Raw genomic sequence first — 25,949 nt, 5'->3', positions numbered from 1 at the left:
TGGTTCCAATGATTGGTTCGCGTTATGCCCTGCTCCATTAGATTAATGAGACCTTTAGTACCTGCTGTATTCTTCTCATGATGGTATCATGTCACCTTTCATTGTTCTTTTTGATAAATTAATCAGTTTCTTGGTGTAACTTACTTTCTTCATTTTTGGTATGAAAGATAGCCCATCACTTCTGATCAGGACCTATCTGCCTGTAGAGTTCGATTGATTTAATTTGAGAATAGTTTGAATAAATGAGAGTTTTGGAATCAACCATTTCTCTCTCCTCTCTGAGCCACAGATCTCTTTAAAATATAATCAAATGTAAATCCTTCATGTATGTGTTTTCATATCATATAATTTCACTGACAATACTGTAGAATGAGAGAGATTTATTAAAATTCAAACAAATAGAAACAGCATAATTTCAGACATATAAATGCTGATGACAGTAACTGAAAGATATATCAAAAATGCTGAACTGGCTATTAGATCTTGAAACATGTTCTTTAATTTTCTTTTATGTCAGACTCATGTAAACTTAATCCTTGTGAGCAAATAGAAGACCAATGTATGTTTTAAAGAGAAAATTCTATTAAGCAAATGATGTAGAACATCATCTTTAGTAGTTATCAGAAATGTGTAGATGAGTTATGTCAAGGAAACTGCTTCAAAAAGGCCTTACAAGAACTGGAATTTTCTTTGCTGCAGTGCACCTCTTTAGAAGTTATTTTACTTGGCATTTATTTAGTGAGAACAATAGTCCCAGAATATCTGTAGAACATTCACATGCTCCATTTAAATTACTTAATGCAGCAAAGGACATAAGTCTACTTACAAAACTATTATACTATTTCCTAATCTTGCTAAGCTTCTTCTCCAATATATTTTCAAAGCATTGCTATAGATTTCATTATTTGCATTTTAGATTGTGTGGGAGGAAAAAAAAAAAAAAAAAGGAAAACTGCAGGGGTCCTCCCCATCCCTCCATGGTCCAATCAACAATGTTACTCCCTGCAGTTTGTCTGATTAATGGCTGTGCCTCCCACTGGGTTTGTGTAATAGGTGCAAGCAAGGTGTTTAGAAGTACTTTGTGCTTAATTGCTCTCGAGGTCAAAAGCGTGAGACATATACCATGCAGGGAGAAATTCATTCTCAGTTTTTAAAAGTTGACTCTATTGAGTGCAGATATAAACTGTATCATTATTTCCTCATCTAGGCACAGTTGTATAGTTGAAGTCAGGGGAGCTTTGCATTGTATCCTGACATTTGTACGTTTTCCGGATGCAGCTAGTGTGATCTTTATGGGCATGATCAACGATATAGTTACCTAAAACTGGTGTGGAAGGGTTGGGGAAAAATGCTTCTCAGGGGTTGGTATTTGGGAAAGTAAGAGTTAAATTTGGGATGATTACATGGAGTACATGAAAACAATGCTATCTGAAATGGACTAATCAGCCATTTAAGGTTTATAAATCAGTGGAAGGAACAACATAAATTCATTGGGTTTTATTTTTGTGCTTGCCAGCTGCTCTCATGCTTATAGTTTGTAAAATACAGACTTCTCTTCTACCAGCAAATGACACCAAACCAGTTTTCAGTCATCAATTTGTCTTTAATATTTTTATCATTTGGGAACTGTTGCAAAAAAATTTAGTGAGCTGTGATTTAATTAAGCATTTCCTGTTATGCAGTGTACTGCATTCTTGGATTTCTTACTTGCACAGTATTTCCTGTTCTAATTGGCCTTTTGTATTCCATGGAAAAAGCAGTTTAGTTTGAGTTTTCATTGACTGATTGGATTGATTATATAAAGATGGCATGCTGGTAAAGTTATTTGTTTCATAAGGATGTAATCAGAAAGACTATTGCCTCAACATCTATTAATGTCTTTCTTTTCTCAGTTTGCAAGTATACAGTCCATGAACGCTGTGTCTCAAGAGCTCCTGCATCTTGCATCAAAACATATGTGAAGTCCAAAAAGAATACTGATGTAAGTTTGGGTTGGCATAAATTTTGCCATGTGCCTGTTAAATTAGTAACTCTATGTATATCCACACTTTTCTTTTGCAGGTAATGCACCATTTCTGGGTAGAAGGAAATTGTCCAACAAAATGTGATAAGTGTCACAAAACCATAAAATGCTACCAAGGCTTGACTGGACTTCACTGTGTTTGGTGTCAGATCACAGTGAGTATACTATAGTAAAATTTTTAGCACGAGTTAGAGAGAGAAAAATCTGTGTTGTTGGTTTTTTTTTTCCTAGCCTCATATTGAAAAGCTCTCATTCAATTTTGTCATTGGGTGTGAACAGGATGTGTTTAAGAAATTTGCAGAATATTTGCAGAATATTCATAGGAATCCTTCATTGTTGCAAGCAAATATGCTTAAAGGTGTGTTCTGCTTCAAGCAGTATACAAATGAAAATAACATATGTCACTCTGAAGAGTAACTGACTTTCCAGAAAGATCCTAAAAGAGTTTTCAGGGGGAAGTCAAGGGTACTGTGATACTAAGTCAACATCCTAACTTGTGTCTACTGACAGATAAATGAAATTGAGGACATCTGGTAGGATACAGTGACTTCGAGTGCCTGGGAATAATAGGAGAGACATCTCTAAAATATACTAATCTGTGCACCAAGTCTAATACACACAACTTTTTATGCTCCTTATTCAGCAGGAACAAATAACTGGAACTAATGACATTCAAGGAACACTGCACCTATAAGTGAGATCTTCATGCTAGAAGGAGCAATACCTGTATTTCTGTTCCTAGCTGGGACAGGATTTAAATCTGGATGGGGAGAGATTCAGCCTTCTTCTAGGGCTTTTGGGTTTTTGCTATTATTATTATTGTTATTATTATTATGGAAAAGCAGTTTTCTGTTCAGTGTTTTAAATAATAATATGAGATTGAGGCATTTAGTGAATGTTTGTTTTCAACATACAAGTTTGGATGTTTTATGACATAATTTCTTATCATAAGAATACAAAACAGAATCAAAGAAAGTAGATCCAGGATACTTTAAATGATAAGCTGTTATGACTACTTTAAAAAAAATATTTTAGAAGAAGATCAAATATGTAGTCCAGATTCCTGTCAAAATTTGGATAGTTTATGTACAGGGTAAAACACCCAATCCAAAATTTCCACATGCATATGATTAAATTTAGGCAATGCCTATCTGTGATTAGACAGGTAAGCTAGAGTGTTCTGCTCTAGATACAGAAATGTCTGTATCTGTGTAATATATCATTCACGAAATACAGATTAGGTAAGACTCTCCCTTAAAGTAAAGGGAAGCTACAAATTCTGGAGCTCCTTGGAAAAAAACATTTTCCCAGTATTTCGTATGAATAAAAGCCTTTTACTTCTTGAAGAATCACATGAAGATGCAAAGAACTTCCTCAAGAACTGATTTTCACTGAGGAAATACTGTGAAATTATTTATCACTGAGATCACAGAGAATGAAGAGGCTGCGTTCTTCTGAAAATATCCTGGGTGCTTGTCTGCCTATTTCAATGCTTAAATATCTATCAAATGATGAACTACAAATGGACCTTATTATTGACAACCCAAACTGAAAATATTTGGGTAATGAGGTTTACAATTTTGCAATTGTATTTCCATTAGGGAGTTAAAGTTTTTTATTTTCTGTAAAAGTAATGTTGCCTTTTCAAAAAAGCTGGGTTTTTTCATGACTGCAGATGAAAATTAGACAAACAATTTTTTTTTTAAATACTGCAAATTATTTTCAATCTCCTATTCATTTTTCTTGCTCTTCTGTGTATGGTATATATATGTCCTCTTGCAATAACTTGCTTCGCTAATGATAATAATGCTATTACTGAAAAAAAGTGCTTTTAAATTTCTGATAGATGCACGCTGTTCAATTGGATATTCTGAAGTTATGTAATTACCATCACATATTTCATAGGTTTTCAAGTCCTTGCACAGTAATGCAGAGCTTGTTACCGATGTTTTTTAATGTAAGAGGATACTAGTTATTACACAACTAAGACTCTTTCATTAATTTTAAAAATATCTCCTTCTTACAACTTAGTAGGGCCACTTCTAATGTCAAATAATTCAGTCAAATCCTGAAATTCAGAGATGTTTTTCACTGAGGAGGCTGGTTCTGCTGAGTTCTCAGGCAGGCCCATGACACCCTCTTCCATATACTCTCTAGTTTTCTACCACTGTCTTGTAAATGTTTTTGCCACATTTTCTCTCCAGCAAACATTTTTCCCCCTACTTTGCAGGCATCTGGTTGTGAGGGAAGTAATATTTTACATGAGCTAGGTTTAGGGTAAGGAATTTTGGGGAAATGTATTTTAAATCTGATAAAACTTTTTTTTTTTTTTTTGAGAAGAGATGCATATTATTTTATTTCATTTTTTATTTGTGTCACAGTGTTATTTTCATCAAAGCTCTGTATCTTCTGCCATTTCTGTTGTCTGCTATTTGCCAGTTCTGTTGTCCGAGATCAGCAGAGACTAATAAGAAGATTAAGCTTTTTTTTTCATAGATAAGTTTGCATGCCACTGAGTAGCAAAGCTGCTAATTACCACTGAATGTGCAAAGATACTTTTATTTCATGTAATATGGCCTGGTGTGCATTAATTATGGTACAAGCAGCCTTACCACTGAGGCAGGGAATTAGCATGACAAATGATTTAGATTACAGGGCTACCAAAATACCCTCTCAATAAGGCTTTAATACTCAGAGAAAATCGAACCTCATTAGACTTTTATTTTCTGTTGCTAAGTAACTGCCTGAAAAGGTAACTTTAGAGTATAAATGAATATGGACAAGGCTAATATTAGGTTCCATTCAGTTAAAAATTCAGAAATGTTATGTCAACATTAACTGTACCAGATAACTTTATAAAGACCATATTACCAGTAAAGCTTATATACATCAGCAACTGGTACAGTTTTATTGTGGTTTTAATAGAGTTCATACTGGTCTAGTTAAATAATCTAAAGGTAAATGAATCAGTCATTGGAAAAATGTGATACACAGATGCACAACAGCTATTGAACCTGTTGAACTAATGCTGCATCCTACCTATTAGACTAGTTAAATCACATGTCAAATAGGTTTTTCGCTTCAAAATTTCCACTCTTTAGTATCCTAAATATTTTTCTTTAGTGAAAGCATACATCTTCTCAAAAAAGAAAATATTCATCTTTATGGGAAATGCATGTTACCTAAGGAACTTAATGCATAGTTTATTGAAACTATGCAGAAATAGAATCATAGACTCCTTTAGGTTGGAAAAGACCTTTAAGGTCATCAAGTCCAAATTTCACCAAACTTCATGATACAAAGTTATATTTTGTTGTGACTATCTCTAACAATATTGTGAAGTATACCAATTAAATGTGAATGCTTTGCATGATCCAGGCACACAACTGTGCCTTGTACCATGCCTGGATATATATGTCGAAATATTCAATTTTAGAGATGTTTAAATTGAGTTAAATTCTAAAATATTGACAAGAACTCTTGAATGCCAAGATATTTCAATAAATATATCATTATTTGTTGGCATTTCTAGTTGATGTTCTCTACACATTTTTAATTTCCATCTTTTTAACACTACAGAAGTAAGCCATTGCTCTTTCAGTCAGCAGACCTGAGGATGTTCTTTCCATGTTTTCAGAGTAGGACTCTATTCATAGCCTTTAGGAAAACCATATGAATGCTTAGAATAAAGTAAAAAGAGGTGGGTAATTTAGGTTCCTCAGCAATCAGAGAAAGTCTGAACATTGATTCAGTCAAGTCTGAATTTTCCCCAGTATAGCTTGAAGCTCTTAGATATTCCTACATTGTTGTCTTATTTCATATGTATTTTCATAGATAATGCAGCATCTCAATTGAATCTGTAGTGATTCTGTCAGCTTCAGATGAGAAGCAGAGTTATACTGAGGATGCCAAAGGCTGCCCTGAATTACTCCAGATCGCCCACTAGTAGTAGAACAGAAGTTCCTGGCTCAGTGCAAAAAGCTGTTTTATGAAATGAAGGTTTTGATCTCCAATAGCACTATAGTGATGTATTGCCATACAGTGTTCTCATTTTGTGTGCTGGACCACATGTGTGCAGTTTCCAAAGTGGAAAACGTTTTGATCCACTGCCCTTTGATTCAATCCTAAGAAGCTTTCCAGTGCATTGTGCTTCATCTACCTGTAGTATGTTAGTAATAATTAGATTAATTAAAATCACCCCATTCTAGGATGCCCAATTTCTTAGATTGTAGCAGTAAAATATCTGAAATGAATCTTCATTTTCTGTCTCCTCCTAGTTGCATAACAAATGTGCCTCACATCTAAAACCTGAATGTGACTGTGGACTTTTGAAGGACCATATTTTACCACCTACATCAATCTGCCCAGTAGTATTGGTGAGTTGTCCACATTTATTTCACATGTAATCCTCTGCCATAGGTAACTGCCGAAATGGTGCTGGGGCTGACTGCCAGAGTATTTGTTAAATACACAGAACTGTGTGAACCATAAACACAGTGGGTAATTCTGGCTGATGTGTGATAGGCACAAGTGTGCCTTATCCTTTGCATATTGCATTTACCTGCATGTGAGAATGAGCCTTCTGTAGGGCATATTATAACTGAAGCTGACTCAGGTTTTATCACTTACTCAGACTGTACTTACCAGAAACTGTACAGGCAGAACACTTTTACATTTTACATCTTTTATAGATCCAACTTCCCAGAATAATGAAGTTATTCTTATGGACAGTTTTTGCTTGGGATGCATATTGTATATCTGCAATGCTGAGGTCTTTGATCTAAGCCGGAGGTTACCTAGAATGATGATACCGGTCTTGCAGTAAGCTATGCATCAACATTATGGTATATTTTATTCTGCAGTCATGCACAGTAAATTTCTCTGTCCACAAAAACAATAACTCAATTCAGTGAAAATAAAAATGCATGCTGTGGGTTGTATAGAAAAGAGCTGACCAGTTTATCGTGAAAAAAAAAGCTTCTGAATTAACTTATGTATTCATATATTAAATTGGATGTTTTATGCTGATGAAAGTCATAGCATCGTCATCTTGAATAACAGTACAGATGTGTGGTCCTCTTTACATACAGCTCATAATAAGAGAAATGCTTGAACTTAAGAATCAATTACTTACTGCAGGAGGAAAACCAAGAAAATATGTCTACTGATCTTAAACCTGTTTCTGAACAGTAAGAATAGTATTTTTACCTTTTGTAAATTAATTATTTTCTGATTAGTCCTTGTGGCTGTTTGTCTGTAAATCTGCTAAGGGTTAGACCCTCTAGAGTAAACTGGGACTATTCCATTCCTGTCAATGAAGGTAAAGCAATGGAAAGCTGACTTCAATATTGATGAAATATTTTTTAGTATTTTTGGGAAGTTATAAGAGGAGTTTTGTAGTTAGTCTGTAATAGAATTTTGATATTACCTGGACAAGTTCTGAACAATAATTGTAAAATACTATTTTAAGTTTGTTGGATGAGTACATGCTGCATTGCATTATTTAATTTTCAGGATTTTAGGTCATACTTAAAAGTTAACATGTAGAAATTATTTTGTTATTGGACTGTTACCATTTTATTGTTACTTATTATTTGCCATTCTTATAAACTACATAAAGCCTCAGCATGAAATTTCATCTTCAATTATATTTGCGTAACTGCATTTTCTTTTCAGGGGAGGAAGAGGGATAGAGGAATTAAGATTTTCATTCCACAATTTGAGTTTAGTTAAGTTGTTTAGAGGATATATAAAACCACTTTAGAGTCAAATCACCCTTGAATAGGTTTGTTTTATCTGCAAATTTTGAAGGCAAAAGTAGAAGTAAATATGTTTTCTTCTATCAGAATCATCTTTCAGTATTGCGTACTAATAACATAAAACAGGTACTTCAGCAAAATGGATATTGTTAGAAATGGATTTGTTTTTAAATGTGATTTAATGGGAACTTTATAATTTTGTAGTATATTTGCTTATCTCGTAGATTCTTCCAAAAATGGATTAAAATCCTGAATATACTTGCATTACAAATAATACATCACTGACCCAGGTAATAGAAATTCCTCCCAGAAACAATTGATTCCCGTGTACACATCATTTACGTTAGTAATTTTGTAATTAGTTTCTCCCATTTCCAGTTATGGGAACTCCTTCTGAGAAGTATAATACTTCAGTGTATGTGAAACCAGCACTCTCAATAATGAAAATGAAAACGGTGGATATAACCATGTCCAAATTGTCTAAAGATACAATAGTAAGTCTGCCTGTTAATTGAAATGATGTCCTTAAACGTATCAAATCTGATAGACCTGACAATGGAAAAGTCTTTCACCTAGGACGGGCATGTAGCTTCAGTGAACAGCTGAGAAATATGTGGAAGGTAAAGCAGATAACCACAATGCTTTCCATACCAACTTTATCCTTGAGTATTTTGAGGTATTGAAGAAGAATATATTTCCTTCTCCCCTAGAATAAACTATATTTGTGGAAAAATAGCAAGTTGAAAAACCGTCTGTCTTTGACCTCTCAGAAGTTTTGGCCCTCTCTTCCATATGTAACTTCAGAAGCTGAGACATCTCCCAGAAAATTCTCTTGAGTTCATCTGATGAGACCAAGATGCCTTCTCATACGTTTTCCTTCCAGAGTACTAGCTAAATCCCTTTTCTCTTTGGTGAAACCAAAGGAAATACATATTTTCAGCTTTTTCATCCAGCATGGCTCATGTCTTCATTTCCTGTGGATTCCAGCCTCAACTCTCTGCAGAGACAAAGAGAGATTTTTCATAAATTATGTTTCTAACACCCAGCACCATGTATCATACCACAGCTACCAAACTGGTGTCTCAGCTGCAGTTTGCTCTTCTGGTCCGTATCCTCTCAGTTTTTAATTGATGTCCTAAATCACTGCTAAAACTGTGAAGAATAAATAAATTAAAAACCCCTATCCTTTCTGATTATAATATCACAGAGGGTTACATATCTCTCCCTTCCTAAACACAGCCATTTCAGCTCAGGTGACCATTCTTAGTTAACTCATTTAGGGTCTCCTTAAGCAGAAGAGGGAGTCTTCTGAAATAAAGTGACTGACATGATCCTCTAATACTGCCCTTAATGGCTTGAGAGAGAACCTAAATGCTTGATCATTTGAAAGTTAGATGGCTGGTCAAAACTAGATAAGAGGCCTCCCATGTTCAAAACTGCACAAAATGGAACTTGTCAAATGTTGTTCCTAAATACGATAAGCTGAAAAGGAAGCCATGGGGAAGCTCATGCAGTTCATACTGTGTATGTCATGAGTGAATCACATATCTGTCTAGATTCAATGCTATATAAAGATCTTTCCTCTCTCACTGCAGTGCTTTTAGATGTGTCAGTAAAATGTCATCTGTACACTTTTAAACTAGTCCTTTTTACTTGTCTGTTTATTGTATATTATGCTTGCTACACGGTGAAGTTTTTTTGTTCAAGTTAAATGACTTTTGTTATAAACTGTGTGTGCAGATCTCAAGTGATAGTCTTTTAATAGATGTCAGATACACTTTAATGTTACTCTCTTTTATTTCAGTAACGTTTTAATTAATTCATACTGATTGAATAAATGTACATTGAGACTTGTTTCCTAATGAGGGCACATTTAGAGGAAAGGTTTTGCATCATTCTGATATCCTGTGGGTAATTATATTCTAATTATATGGTGGGGGGAAAAAGTCTATAACTCAGTGCTGATATTGTTCATTGGACCCAATTAATTACATGCACATAATGAAAGTTCATGATAAGGTTGACTGGCAGTGAGTTTAAAAATCTTTAACTCAATTGAATCCTAGCCTACTAAGAGTACAGAATTAGATCATAACCAGTTTAAAAACTGCATATTGGAATGAGATGAGTGAGTAGTACAGAAAAAAAATTGGCTCTCCTTATGTATCCTTATGATACAGTTTTGCTCCCCACACCCCGTTTGTTAAGCAGAAAGGGAAAAATACTACCATACATTTTAGCTTCTTCAATTCATGCCTTCCTTTACTTTGCTGTTTACTGATGTGAACACATAAGGGGTTCTAGTGTGTATTTATGTTTGTAGAAAAGTAATCCGATTTTTCTATTTCTCCCCAAAACAGGTAATATAATCTTGAATAATGACAAATCAACCAACAACCTGTTATTTAATAAAAGTATATTTAATAAATATATTCTTATTATTTATATGATGATTTTGATTTTCCTACTGCCTATGTGAGTTTTACAATTATATTTACTCAACTTCTGTTTTGCAATTAAATTCTAATATACTTTTTGAAATTTGTAATTAAATTATTATTGCACAAGAACTTTCTTTGACTATCAGTATTTAGAGAGGCTAGAAGAATAGCTAATGGCTGTGTTATAACAGCAATGTGGTTCAATATGATTCTTCTCTTTATATTGTAGTAGAGATCAGTTTTAACTCAGCTGAATCCAGTCTCAACATGAACTCAGAAAGTGAGTGCAGTGTCTAAAAATCTTTGGGCAATGCAATCCTTTGAAGTTGAGTACTAACCTTACTCTGAGTTTCTGAACAAAGATACTGTCACAAAAAGTGTTTTGATTATATATGCTCCAGTGTGGGGGGGAGGAATTAAATCTCTTTGTTGACTCTTCAGTAATGATATAGCAATTGAAACACTTAAAAAAACAAAACAAAACACTTTTCAATTGCATATCACATTACAGATTTAGTTCTCTGAGAGTCTAAACCAGACTTGAAATATAATGGTGTGCTTATCTACACTAAGAGCTTTTTCATTTCTTTGAAGTCAGAAGGAAATTAATAATTGCCCTGGAGGAAAATGTATCTTCCTAACTAATTATCTGTTCAGCAAACACAGTTCAATGTTAAAATAATAAGATGCTGATAAACTGAAACGGCAGCCATTCAATCATTTTAAGTTATATCTAGTTGCCTGCCCACAACTCATCACTACTGTCTGTCTGTTTATTTCTTAAATGCTGTCCTATTGCAGTTAAGCAAGTTTTAATTTTCAAAACTCTTTTCCAACTTTTTTGCCTTTCTGGGGTGGTGTATATAACTGCCTGATATAGCTCAAGTTCATTTTAGGGTGCAAAGCAAATTAAAAGTCTTGGGCCCTGCTGTTGTTGCATATTGACACATGTATTGAATGGATGCAATATGTCAGGCAGATTATCTTCAGCTGGCTGAATGAACTAAATCCAACATACTAAATGAAAAATACTTGACTGTGATTTTTATGTGTATTTGCATCTTAATTAAGTCATATTAAACAGCCAACAGAAAGAATGTATGTGAAGTTATGTAGGGATTCTTTGTTCAGAATAGGGTTGTGGTCAGCTATTTTGGAAAGAAGACTGAAATGATATTGTCTTCAATCTGGCCTTGCCTTTATCCACATATTTTGACTACTAGTATTAGGGGTCCTAAAATACCTCCTTCTGATTAACATAATGTGATTTTTTTTTTTAAATCTGTTTTTAGTTTGGTATTTTTCTTAACTGCAAATGTGTATATCAAGACAAATAAATTTGAAGCCTTGCCTGTCCTTTATAGTATGCTTATGTGCAGCTCACTGGACAGTGTTTTTGCAAGTGAACTGATCACTTAATCTTGTCTACAGGATTACTTTTATATTCAGCTGATGGATGTAGAGCTGGGTGTTGTGCTATAGCTCCATGAGCCTTCAAGGCAAGATGATGTGGTCTCTCTGATATTGGCCTTTCTGATTAGTATGTGCATAGGGTTAGAATTGGAAATGTGGACACAATTTTATAAAGTAAATATTCTAAATATTTTAGCACGTCTAAATCATAGATAGTTTGATATTATAGCTAATAGAAATTGCAGAAAGATTACTCTCCAGTGCTTTAGGGTAGCCCTGATGAGGATTTTTGCAGTTTGCAGGGTGTCTGAATCTTTGATTCTCCTCAGTTATTGTGTAAATATGGACAGAAGTTGCCTGGAATGGAATTTTTTTTAAAAGGGTCTTGAATACCACATAGGTTTATAAAAGAACAGTAAAAGTGCCTACTCTAATATTTCATTGCACAGTAAAGCACAGTTTTTGTGTCCTTTGAAAATTCACATGTCATTGAGGAAAACAGCTCTAAGGAGTCCTGGAGAAACCTTCCTCCAAGTTCCTGTAAAAAAAAAACAACCGCAAAACCCAAAGTATCAGTTTGTTATTCAGGCCTTCATCCTGCAAACATCCATGTGTTCCATCTGGTCTGTAATCAAATTCCCCTGATGAACAACTTTCAAGTTCAAGTTTCATAGTGCTAAATAAAAAATTGCTATTATTTTTTAAATAACTGATTCAGTTTACACATATTAACATACAGAAGTCACCTCAAGCTTTCAGTAATTATTTGAAAAACTGTGTAATGGTGTTAACCATTCACTAATGGCTTTGTGGTCCTGTTTAATGTATAAATATTGTGTAGTGTATAAAATAAATTGCTTTAAATAATCTCAGCTGTGTACAAAGTAATCCAGAAAAATAGATTTGCACTTACTCAGGAAGAGACAAGAGCAGAAAAAGGAATTTTTTGACACACTGGCACCGAATTCTGTGCCAGCAGTTAAAATGTAAAGAGGTAACTGTTTAGTAAGCCATTAGTTACAACTACTCTGTACAATAGCTATAATAGGGTATGATATTTCTAAACATTAGTGTTTTGTGTAAAGGAAGAGACTGTATGAGTAGAAACGCCCTTTGAGGATGAATGTTGTATAGCTTGTCAATAGTCATAGAGGAAAGCTTGTTAAATAAGATTCTTTTCTTTGGATAAGGATTCAGAGGCTCGGAAGAGAAAGATATCAAGTATCCCTTTTTTTTTATTTGAACGTACAAAGTCCTTGGATTTTCTAATATTTTCAGCTATTGCTAAAATGATCTGACCCATACTACCCAAAACACAAATTGTATAATATGACAGCCAAAACTCAGAGGGGACTGTGGTTGTGCAAATGTGTAAAAGCAGCACTGTGTATGCTTGTTGTTAAATACAGCTGCTGCAAGGAAATGTTCCTCGTGAGTGCTCTTTCCATGCCCCTTGCAATCCCAGCTGTTTAGTGTTGCAGCCTAACGTTCTCTTTTTCCAACAGACACTACCCACTGTAGGAAGTTTGCTCCCAGAGGTGCGTAACAGGAGGCATCCATGTACGCACGAGTACTAACAGATCATGATATTGTGCGTTCTTTCTGCTATAAAGTGCATTTTGAGGCTGAACTAAAAACCTAGCTGTGGTAGTCTCTATTACAATTTGTAAGGCCTTGTCTTACATATAAATTCTTCTTATTTGGAAGAGAGAGATACAGTTTAACAGCTCTTATCTGATAGTTATCTTTCTGGAGCAATACTGAATGGTAGAAGCTCCAGTTCTTGGATATTGAATTCCCAGTGGGACTTCAAGGGGAGAAAAGAAGATATGAGAGGTGCAAAAGTGGGTGGAAAAAATTTTTTTGTTGTGGTAAGTATTATTTTGAATGGTGTGTACTCTGGCACGTACCCAAAGAACAGAAAAGTTTGATTCTTTGAGCCATCAAAATGTACGATAGCTTTTAAAATGCTGTATTCAGTATCTCTCAACCTCATGCATGTCCACTAAACAAAATGGTTCAGATACATTAATCATTTTGTATGCTTTGATTAACAAGATATCAAATACAGCACAGCTGTTGTAGAAACATTTCTTACTTTGAAAAATAAATTTTTGCCTTGTAAAGCCATTTATTCAATGCATGTCAAATTTGTCTTAATGCTGCTGGAATTTGTAGGCTATTATCCACAGATGATTTTATTAAACTATTATTATCTCATTAAAAATGACACTGTTTAGTTCCTGATGCTCTTTCATAGCTTGGTAATGTTATAGTTCCTGAACGTTATTCAAGCAGTCATATACGACTGGATCAGAAAGCCAGTTTTCTTTTTCATAAAGTATCTGTTAAGAGTATTTTAAAGATTTTTTTTTTTTTAATGAAAGGGTAAATATTTTTTTGTACTCCATTATTAGATTTATTCAGTATAATTAAGATACACAATTTCATTAAAATGTTAAGTCCAATCCTCACTGATATGGCATGTATCTAGAAATTACAGGACGTATAACTATTGGAAATCTAGACTCTCTTATCAACTTCTTCAGAAATGTTTCAGAGAGCACCATTGGTACAGGTGGTGACCTGTATTGTAGTATCACATGTGAAGTGAATGATAGGAAATATTATATGTGTACTTTCTTCAAGAATCATCATTGAAGGAAGGAGACCTTCAATAGTAACGAGGTCAGGCACCCCAATCTGAATTTTTTAGTAACACTGCAGGCAGTTCTGTGTCATAAATATACTTTTTCTTTTATGTTGTATGAGGTGTATGGCCTCATCTTTTGTAGTCACTGCTTAGGAGTGACTATCTTGGTGAGTCAAGTAATTGTTTTGCTTATGGAACTGGTGACATTAATTGAGGAAGCGATGCTGTTATTGCAGCAGTCATAAGGCCAAGTCTGAGAGTATTTGCTGCTCCCTGTATCATGCTGGAATAAAACAAACAAAAACCCAATATCCAAAACTTTGCTTGAGGAAATTGTTACTGCATTTTGCTTCTGAGTGATTGATAACAGCAGGTTTGGGCACTGTGGTAAGCATCCTTTATGTAAAGACTGTTCTCAGCAGTATATAAATACTTTTCCTCTAAGTAATAGCATGATACATGCAGGAAGATTTTTTTAGTGCCACACTTTATAAGTAGGCCTCTTCTGAGCAGTGGTTTTTTTTTTAACCTCTCTAAATGCACATAGTGTGCTGGATCTGTTTCTTTCTGTTCCCTTGTTCTTTGAACTGCCACTTAATTTTATTTTCTTTTAGGCTTTTTAAGATTTGCTCTTAATTGGTATTTTTTGATAGGAATCAGGATTTTTTACAAACTGTGTGTCTGCGTTACTGACATTTGTTTTGATTTTGTTTAAAGATGTTGCAATGGCCAAGAGCCAGGTTTTGGCCCTAGTGTAAAGTTCTTGTAGTGTGATATGCTTACTTATTATAAAATGTAGTGACTTTTAATAGTAGTTATTTTCAAAGTTGTGCATTCATGTGCAAAATTGTGTATTAGCTAACAAATTCTACTCTGGATGTCTCATCCTAGTTCTAGTTTCTAAAAGAATTGTCAAATAGTGATCTGGACAGTGTCTGTGTTCTGCAGGTTAATTCTGAGATAAATAGCTCTAATTACTTTTGCGGGGTTCTGTTTAAAGCAGTGATACTGAAGTTGAGACTCTTGGACCTCATCTTGAAGTGATCAAGTTGATCAAGTGCTCAGAGCATCCAAGAGTAGAGTGTAGTCTCTCTTGGTTTTTGTCTGTGGCATAGGTTTGTCAGTCCTTCTATAGGAAATGTGATGCCACAGTTCCCCAGAGCACTTGGTTCTCTAAAGCAGGCTGGGGTGACTTGGACCACTATTTGCTTCGGGACTACATTGAGTCTGTGTCAGTCTCCAAATTTAAGGAAACTAAAGACCATGTAAAAGCAGTGATGGTCCCCATCTGTATTAGAAGACTGAGAAGCTGGGAGATACTCCCTTGAGCCAGAGAATCTTTATCAATGTTTCTTACCAGTTTAAACTTCTCCAGAAGGAGTGGCATGGGGTAATTGGTAATGCAGTCCCTAAGGATGAGGTGGCAGAGAGATGGATTTGGCCTGCTGTGGAGCTTGAATGGTAACATTTAATGAACTGCTTCCTGAGTGCAGTTGTAGGGGGTGCAAGAGTCCTTCATGATCGTTTCTGGTGAATCAGCTTTATGCCAGCCTATTCCCCTGACTGCTTCACAGTCTCCTTGCACTTGCAAAGTGAGGAGAGTAACTGGGGTGCAATTGGGACTGAGGACATCTGTCTGAATTTATGGTGTGTTTTTTGTACCCTACTGAAAGGACATGCTAGGTGAAGTTTATAAACAGAATAAATGAGATACAAAAAGTGAGGACTTTTTTTTTTTTACTGAAATAACCTGACAACAGTTGAAAATATGTTTATAAGAATAGAATATTCTTCTAAAGCTTTCCTATTTCAAATAACCATCTGATTGTGCTGTGTATCAGCATCAAAAGTTGCCAACAGCATAGAATCTGATGTGTTTTCTGGTTTCTTTCTCATACAAAATATATATTTTCTAAAAAGCCACTTAGCTAATTGATTATGGTACGTTTAGAAAAGGTATGTTTTGCCAAAGTGGTAAAGTACTTAGGAGGCATCCAACTTTTGCAAGGAGTTGGGATTAAATTTTGATAAATTACTGATCTCTTACCAATGTGCTTATTAAACAATCAAGTATATTGTATGATTTGCTTTCAAGTTTCAGAATGCCAATGTCAGATTATCTTTTCATATCATTGCATTAATTTGTGTTGTGACTGCACACTTCTCATCTATCTATTGCCTAGTCATTGTGGAATGTCCAGGCACATAGATAAATGTTATGTGAAGTGGCCAGACATTATGTAATAACTTGACTGAGGCCTCATTTTCATTAAAGCAGAATCTGACATTACGCTCTAGTTACAAAAATCTTGGTAGAGCCTCGATCTCGTTATAGTAGTATAGCACTAGAGAATATGTTAAAATGTTCCATTCTCTCCTTTTCTTTTTTCAAGGAAAGACAGTCAACAGTGAAAAAAGAGAAGAGCTGCCCTCAGCAAATGAACAAACTGGCAGAACGGAACAAAATGCAAAGAGCCAATTCTGTCACTGTAGATGGACAAGGTCTTCAGGTGTGATTATTGTTATTTTAATTTTAAGGAGATACTTGTAGGTATAAAGAGAATGATAGAGTGAGAAATCTTTCAAGTGAAACATTTCCTATGCTTTAACCCTTATGATATTTCACTTTTACATATTAAAAATATAATAGGTAAATTTTGCCATCTCTGTGAGAATTCTGCCATGCAAATCTGCTTGTCATATGATTGGTAGGATTTTCTTAGACCCTTAGGAGGAGAGAAAACTGGCTCTAAACCACTTGTATTGTGGGGTGAAGCTGAACTCAGTTATTTGTCATGCAGCATTGTGTGAATTTACCTTATAAAACTTTACTGTGCTGATTTGGACCTCTTCATTAATAAATGAAGGATGTGAAATTCAAGGATGTTATTTTTCCAGGTATTTCAGGCAGGGTATTTGGCACATCAAATGTAAGAGTGGAGTGAAGCAAGATGGTTTCATTAATAGCAATATCTAGAATAAAAATTGAGGTTTTCGTACCTGGAAGAAAACTTGTGTATATGATGAGCTAATGTTATTGTAGGGAGGGTATGAGGCATGCCAGAATTTCTACCTGAGCTGCTTGACTTTTTTTCCCTTGAAATATGAGTAGATTTCAGTAAAATCAATGTTCACATATAGGATGCTGCTTCTTTATTTCCTCAGGAGTTAAATGATCATCATGATAACGATGTGATAAGCATTTACTATACATAGTTGACTGTTTTCTGTATCTTTTTATGTGTTGCAGTTGAGATTCATGAAACTGTAAAACATTTCATTACCATATATCAAATGCTGTATACCTCATATTTTTTTTTATTATATACCTTATTGTGTCAGAATAGAAAGACTTATTTTATTGGTTACTGAAACATCCTTGTTATGGAAACCAAAAAAAAAAAAAAAAGAGGGAAGAAAAAGAAGTACAAAAAAAGCAGCAAAAATCTTATACATGAAACAAAACCCCAAACTGTAAGGCCTGTGCTATTACATGCTCTGTTGATGATCCTTTAGGATATTACAGTGATCGTTATCCATGGTTTTCAGGGCTTTCTTCTTATATTTAACCATCCTCACAGGCTACACTGTTACCCTGAGCACATGTGACACAGCATGAAACAAGAAGGCTACAGTATTCATTGACAGAAAGCTCAAGTTCTGTCTGATCAGTCCCAGTGTGACTAATAGACTGATGCTTAAAGAACCACACAACAAGAGTTTTCTAACTTTTGGGTTGTTAGGAATTTTTTTTTTTTCTCCAAGCATTGGATTGCTTATGCTCATAGTATAATTTAAGGCATTTTCAAATCTCGTTTCCCACTCATGCAAATCAGTACCTGGAATGTAGTACCTGCTCTGTTCAGAATAGCACCACTGATCCTGCACACACAATCTTAAAATTTCTACTTTCAGGTAATTAAGACATTAGGTTTTTCTATACGTTTCCTGATATGATTCAAAACTTCTATCTTCTCTGTCTGTGATGAATCCAAAGCCTAGGATTCAAGTTTCTTTTATTTATTATTGCTTGAGAAGGAGAGAATAAAGAGTGAGTACTAAGATTGTAAAAATTATTGAATGGATTTGGGATATTTTTTGAAGTGCTTAGTATTCTTCTGTTATGTCAGATTTATAATGATGGTGCATGATGCAAATAGTGCTAATCATGGTGATCACATTTAAAATAATTTGCAATGATGACCCTGATTATACTGTGGTATTTGCTTTTCACTGTGGAATAAAACTGATTTTGAGTAAAAGGAGTCCATCTTAGCAGTTCTTAAATTTTTGATCAGTATCAGTGATAACCTGATCATCATGAAGGCTGAGTGGATCTTAAAGGGTGCTATAATGGAAGGCTGGGATCAATGAAACTCTTAGGGTTGGTTTTTTCACTCGCATAATTCACTTGTATAGCTATTTCCACAGAGGTGTAAGATTCCTTAAATATAATTGGTAATTAATGTTAATATTTTGCCCAAAGATGGTCTGGAGCAAAAAAAAAAAAGTATGCAGCTGATCAGTGTGCACTAGTTCAGTTCTCCTGTACCTGGCTCAAGCATATTACTTTGATTCTAGTGTTCTGATTTTGTTGGCATGATTTCATTTTAACATGATCCTCAATGGATCAAGGAAAGGATTTTTGTGACTTCTTTTGAAACTTTTGTTAATTCAGAAAGCTTTGATTGTTAGGTTTTCAATATTGCTTAAGCAAACTATATGTAATTGGTCCACCACTTTTCTCCCCCTCTCCCCTAGCTTTAAATCACTTGTCCAGTAACTTTGTAGAAATTGCCTTTAAATCATGCTAGATTAAGATTTGATAAAGTTCCCCAATTTAGTCTACATCTTCAGTTGCATTTCTACATGGAAGTATTTATGTTATCTGGAAAAAGAATTTTGAAAAAATGTAAGAAATTAATTTTAAAAGAGGACTTATTTTGGAAAAAAAGTAGAGTATAAACTGGTTGATAGATGTTTTTTTTTTTAATTTTTTTTGATGGCCCTAAGCTTTCTACTTATAATAATAATATTGTTATGTTTTGAAATAAATTATTTAAAATAGAAATAAATTCCTTGTTTAGCTTCTGTTGAGAAAGGTTTCAAGACCAAACCTTCCTTCCTTCCATCAGACAGCAATGAGCAGATAACTTAGTGGCATTGGAGATATGCACGACTTAAAGACAATTAATCATAGTTATGCACATTCATCTTACTTCTTTCTAGCTAACCAGCATAATGATCAGGATTATTATTTCTAATTAGAGGAAGTAATAGATCATGTATAACCTTAGGATGAGTCTCATTAATTAACCTGCGTCCTAAGGGATTTCAGTAGGTAGTCCATCTCTGTCACAATGAGCACCATTGGTTTACACTTAGTTCACAGCAATAAACATCTTGGGAATTGGCTAAATAACTAAAATTGATTTTAAAAGTAGATAAAAATTAAATATGTGACAAACTTCAGTATATCCTGCAAATTTGATATATGTTTCAACATACAGCACTTTACTGTGCCAGAATGTGATAACTGGGTTGGTTCCATGCAAAGCTTCATTCCACTGAGCTTGTTGAAGATTTCCATGATTTGTTGTATGCATTGGAAGAGATCCTTGTGAAGTTATGGATGAAGCTAACACACTAGTGCCTGACACTACCAGAAGAAGAGTGCTTTTAGATGGCTTTAGGATTATAGGCCTATGTTTCTAGGATGTCTGTAAGATTTCTTAGCCATCATTGTTTTCAGATTCTGCCTTAAATTGCATTTTATGAAATCTTCAGCTGAGAAGATTTTGTTATTTCAGGAATAAGTATTTGGAGCTAGCTCTATGGTTTAAACCCAGGTATTACAGAGAGATCATCTGAAGTAATTTTTTTTGTACGTTCAAGTCCATGGAGCAAAGGTAGTGACCATGCACATCTTACAGTATCTATCTGAGAATTCATACTAACATTATTATTTAGAAGTAAGATGTTAGTTTGTAAAGCTAAACATTAATGTGAACCTGTAAAACTTTCCATACACAAAAGAGTTTAAAAACATGGAAGAGTTAGGGTTAGACACGATTTCTGGAAGTATATCCTCCTCTCCGTTCTTTTCCTCAGGCTTGCCCTTCTTCCATGTTTTCTTCTCTACTTTTTGAAGTTCTTCAGCTTTCTAAGCTGTTTAAAAGAACTCGTTATGGTTCTTAAAATTTTTGAAGTGTGTGATTTCATGGCATATCAAACCTTGTAGATTTCTGTAGCTTAAAACAAAAATCAAAAGTTACTACATCAGATTTAAATTTTCATAGAGCTGTATTTGGCTTTTCTAGTAGAGTGTTATTTCTCTCTACAAATCTCATAGCTTTTTCCATAAGAAAATGCTATCAGAATCACTCATGCATTTCTTGCATTTAAAGTTTTCCTCTCAATTGATGGATGTAACCTATATATTTCAATGGAATTATAAGTTGAAAATGGCATCGCAGCTGCAGGACAGACAACGTTAAAAAATAAAAAAACTCAATTGCAATTTGTGGCAAATTAATGAAGTGAGGATTATTGCAAATTATGGAATTGCTTCCAGCTGGATTACATAGCATAACATAGAGTTTGCATTAAGCTTTTTGTTTTCTGTCTACTATAGGGAAAAATGAATGCAACACACAGCATTAATGAGTGGCTGTGTTATTCCCTTCTTTTAGATCACTCCAGTTCCAGGCACTCATCCACTTTTAGTTTTTGTCAATCCTAAAAGTGGTGGGAAACAAGGAGAAAGGTAAGGTTTATTTTATCTCTTTTTCTTCCCTTTTTCTCTTTTCTTATCTCTGTGATATATTTAAAAATGAATGGTAAAAGTTTGTGTTTGACAAGAAATCCTTTTATACCATTAGGCCTCATGTGAAGATCCTATTGCCCTGTTTAGAAGAGTTATACTCTAGTGTATAGTTGTAAATTCTGCAGTGAAAAACTAGAATGAGTTCTATGTAAAAGTTTAATTTCTTGTCAGAAAAAGTAGTTATACTCAGTGTGTAATTTTGTGTGACTTGCATGAAGATGTAAGTTGTTCTGTTTTCCATTGACACTTTTAAGTTGTAACAGTTTTGTTTTAATCTCTGTAATAAATATGTAGGCAGGCCAATAACTTAAATTGGGAACAGTATTCCATTTTTCATGTTACTTGCCTTTCAGTGATTTAGTAAGTAGACTCTCCAACCTCTCCTTCAGCTTTCTGTAGACGTGAAGCATTCTAACAGTCCAGTCACCCATGGTTAGTTTTATGTACCGGTAATTAAATTATTTTGTAATAAAAATGCCAGAGTATGTTTAAAATGTTAGTGTGTTAGAGACATGACAAAACAGAGGTAAGAGCCATTCTCCTTCTGCTCTGTCTATCATACTCAAGCATCAATGCTGAACTAGTCCTACCCGGAGCACATCATTCAGAGTGTGTTTCAGAATCACAGGTGCTAACAAAATGGCCATTTTTGATCATCACATGAATCCCCAAACTTTCATGGCCTATCTTACCATGTGAGTGTTACAGTTTATCTTTCAGTTCTTGTAAAACGTTATGGTCTTTTGACCAAGATCGCACTGAAGATGACACCTGTGGATATTTGCTGATGTGGTATCCAAAAAACCAAAAGGATGGATCCCATGTGATTCTTAGACCTAGAAACTGAGCAAATAAACTGCCAGTGGGTCAGCTTTCCCTACCTCTTCCCCACAGCCTCCGTTACTTCTTTTGAACAGTGGCCCTTTAAGTAAACTGACAAAAGAGGCAAAATCTTGGAGAGTAGATGTTAGGGTAATTCTCAGAGCTGAAGAACACTTAACCAAAACTGTATTTGAAGATCTTTGAGAGAACTTGTTATCATTTAGCAGAATTATATAATTCCTGGACTGGTATACCTTGATACTAGCAATGCCAAGAATGCTAGTTGTGTCAAAGGCAGTTAATGATCTAAAACATTAATTCTAAACAGTTTCAAGTATGTGCTTTGCAATCACAACAAAACAAAATGATCAGTCCTGAGCGTTCACATACCAGACACAGTAGCAGTGTGAGGTAGCCCTGGTCATCTGAGCAGTCAAGGGCATTGTGGAAGGTAATACACTAGCACATTTTTATGGTACTGATATGCAATGAGCAGTTCAGGGATCTAGTCTGGAATGGTGTAGGTGAGAGGCAGGTTAGAGAGCTGCACTTACATAGCAGCTTGATTTCATGAAATACTGTTTCACAGCTTTTAGTTCCCAGCTCAAGTCTTACTGTCTGAATGGGCTTAGTGCATGAGGGATGTCATTTAAGCATTAGCGATTCTCCAGGACAAAAGCCAGTTTAAAATCTGATCCCCTTCCCAAGCTCCTGCTCCTATTCATGCATTGCAGTCTGACACTTCTCCGTTTGTGTTAAGGAAACTGCTACCGAGGCCAAGCAGATCACAGGAACGATTTGAATTAAAAAAAATTAACGCCTTACGCATGCTTCGTTCACTAGTGCCCTTACCTAGAAGTGTCATTACACAGTGAAGTGCATAGTACGAGGGCAGCCACCAACGGCTGAGTATAGTGAAGTATGAGGACCTCTTAAAGTGGCTTTGATACCACACAAAATAAAATGTTCAATTGCATACAAATGTGTCAAGGTTGCACTCAGTATTTCTGTATTAGGAGGAGCACATCAAAAGGTCAACTGCATAGTCAGATAAACATATCTCAAGTCATTCACCAGCCAGAGATAATATTGCATGGTTAGATCCAAAAACTAGATTCACAAAGGTTTAAAAAAATCCATGTATGGACTGGACTATTTGATGAGAAGGGCTTTACCCTCTACCCTCTGCCTTTTAAATGTTACTTTTTCATATCCAGTAGCATAATCAAATTTTTTAAAAGGATGGTAAGGGTTCATATTAGATCAAAGATTTAATCTAAGGGATGAAGACGTTTTTAAAGAAAAATAATATTTACCTTTTTTTACTTTTCCTGTTTTTTTATCTGGCTGCTTCTGCATTCAGTAACCAGAAAGAAGAATCTCATATTTCCCTGTGCCAGTTAACATTTTGTGATAAGTGAAATCACAGGACATTTGAGGACATAAATAACTTTGCAAAATGCACAGTTATGGTGATTCAAATTAGGCTTTTTATTGTAGTAGCTTTGCAATATGGTCAGGTATTGAAAGGCTAGGAGAAGAGACTAGACACTACAAAAAAAAAAAAAAAGATTTCCACAGCACTGAGTGGAAAAAAAAAAAAAAGAAAGCCCCAGAACCTCCTAGTTTTTTGTAGATGAGAATTTCATTACCTTGTCTCATTCAGATTAAGGTGATCTTTTACTGAAAGCTATTCTTAGGATTTTCTGTATTTGAGAGATCACAGTGAATGAAGTTATGATTTCTAATTGACTTTCATTGAACACAGAAAGGTTATTGCAGATACTGTCAAGACTCCAGTGTTCCCACAGTTCCCCGTATGAGGTTTTATACCTTGCCATATGGTAACCCAGCCCATTTCATTGCCCTTATACTTGGAGAGTGTTCATCCATCTGACAATCAGTTGAATAAATGCACTCCTCCAATAATACTCTGTCATTTCCTTTTGTGTTTTGCAACTGTTTTTCAAGTGGGTCAAATACAAAGGGAAAGAACTGAAGATTGATTTAAGGTAGAAAAAGTTACGTTGAGTTTTGAATGTTGGAAGAGAAGGGCAGTGGGAAACAAAAGTATATGAAGAAAAGGTGTATTCAGAACACAAAAATGCTTTCTCTGCAACCATAACTAATTGTCTTATCGATATGTTTTAAAACTTTGATTCTTGTTAGAAAGACAAAGTTTTGCAAAGCGTACAGTGATAAATGCCATGTTCTTCTGAGAAGATTTCTCTTTTAAAAGCCAATGCTATGACTTTCAGATATAATTGCAAGATAAAGAACTATGAAAAATAACCTAGTTACACTTAATGGAGAGATTAATACTTATTATCCATCACCTGAAACACAGATGCATCTAGTTATTTGGACTTGAATTATTTAGTCCAATGGATAATGCTATGGTTATAATAAAATAGAACAAAAATGTAATTACATGTTTATTAAGAAAAAAATAGTAAATTAGAATTGAAATTGATGAATTGATGGTTGTTTCAACCACCAAAAATTGGTTTTAATTAAGCATGAGATTGGATAGGAATTCAGCAAACGCAGTCAAGTGTCTTCCTCAGGCTATATCACAGTGGTTACAGTGTGATGCTGGGTACAGTGTTTTCAGTGGTTGTACTGAAATGGACAGGTGTGGTTCTTCTAATCAGCAGAAAATTGCACTACGTCCATTGCAGCCTAGGGCTAACAGTCCTGCGTCTCTGTGTTTAAGATCTGACTAATCAAGACATCAGCTTTCAATAATCTGCATGTGGAATGTATATATTTAGTGCATCATTGACAAAATAGTTTCTTTAAACAGAAAGAATATATAAGCGTGTAGCACTTCTAAAAAACTTATGTTAAGGGTAGTGCTTCTGACTTAAGAGTCCTGTAAATCATGCTGTTGTTTTGCCGTACTCATTACTTTGTTTTCCACTTCCCTATTTTCCAATTTATTTGCCTGACCAGCAGGTGAGTTTAAACAATGTTTCCTTGGCAAATGTGCGGTTGGATGCACTGGAGATCAGCTTCCGTACACTGACATTTCCTGCTGACTCCATGTTCACTGTCTGTGCAGTACGGGTTGGTATCTTTGACCTTTGTTGTTTTCAAATAACTTTGGTTCATAGTAGCTCTTTGCTCCTACCCTTTGATTAAGCTGGTGTTCTAAACTTTCATTTAGCATTAAGACAAAATATAGAAGCAACTTCAAATGATTTTTTCAAATGCTGTGTATCTCAGAGAGAAGATCACTAGCATTCTCTTAATTTGAGGAATTCTTGGCTTCCTCCTTCTCTGCTGTTAGGGCAAAATGAAACTTATACTATGTCTTGAATAGTCACTTCATAGATGACTAAAAATGTATCCCCCAGTTGGCACAAGGCATTGCTATGGACAGATTTTTCCCTAATGTAGTTGACTTCACTGCCAGTTTTGAATCGCTGCTGGGTTTCTGTCTATTTCTTTTGTCTCACTAAAAGAATGATCTTATGACTTGAGAAGATAGCTCAGTCTCCCTCAGCCCAGGGTGCTCTCAAGAGTATTTTTTTCAGGGGCAGAGCTGTTTAAAGATGACCTCAGCCCTGCTGGCCACTCCTGTAATTTTCTGCCTCCTCAGTTATGCTAGAGCAGCTATTTTGAGGTTTTTATGAGATCGTGGACGTAATTTAAGTGAAGGAAGAATAAAATAACAATAGAGAAACTTTTCCGAGGATATATATTTTAAGTTGAATCTATTTAGTTTTCCAGATCACAGAACAACCCTGCAAGTGGTTACAGAAGCACAACTGTTTGTTAATAGACTGTGTTGTGCAGTAAGAGCCAGATGGAGCTGGTGGTGACAAGTGATAATTTCATGAACTGACTTGGTTTATGAAATTTCATTCCATCACAAAAAGCTGTCCTCTGGGGCATTACCCATAGCACTGCTCATGGTTTTGTCAGCACAAATCTTCAGTCACAAGGAAACCATGCCCAATTCCTTTCTTATATGTGGAAATAAGATGTTCTGAGACCTGTCAGTATC

General features: G+C 35.0%; 1 protein-coding gene across 6 annotated transcripts in view; it reads left to right on the top strand.

Moving 5' to 3' along the window:
- Nucleotides 1-25,949, top strand: part of DGKB (diacylglycerol kinase beta) — a 298,275-nt gene that overhangs the window by 63,060 nt on the left and 209,266 nt on the right. For 2 of the 6 annotated variants that reach the window (XM_054385161.1, XM_054385159.1), the window contains 7 exons: nt 1,893-1,981; nt 2,062-2,178; nt 6,301-6,399; nt 8,519-8,521; nt 13,142-13,174; nt 16,683-16,799; nt 20,982-21,055. In XM_054385161.1, coding sequence (XP_054241136.1) covers nt 1,893-1,981; nt 2,062-2,178; nt 6,301-6,399; nt 8,519-8,521; nt 13,142-13,174; nt 16,683-16,799; nt 20,982-21,055 — 532 coding nt within the window. The remainder of the gene's footprint in view (nt 1-1,892; nt 1,982-2,061; nt 2,179-6,300; nt 6,400-8,518; nt 8,522-13,141; nt 13,175-16,682; nt 16,800-20,981; nt 21,056-25,949) is intronic. The other 4 variants (XM_054385162.1, XM_054385160.1, XM_054385164.1 and 1 more) reach the window with 2 other exon arrangements.

This window comes from Indicator indicator, chromosome 11 (genome assembly GCF_027791375.1).
Source record: "Indicator indicator isolate 239-I01 chromosome 11, UM_Iind_1.1, whole genome shotgun sequence".
NCBI lineage: Eukaryota > Metazoa > Chordata > Aves > Piciformes > Indicatoridae > Indicator > Indicator indicator.
The sequence above is the reverse complement of the archived record's forward strand: the minus strand, read 5'-3'. Positions and strand labels throughout refer to the sequence as shown.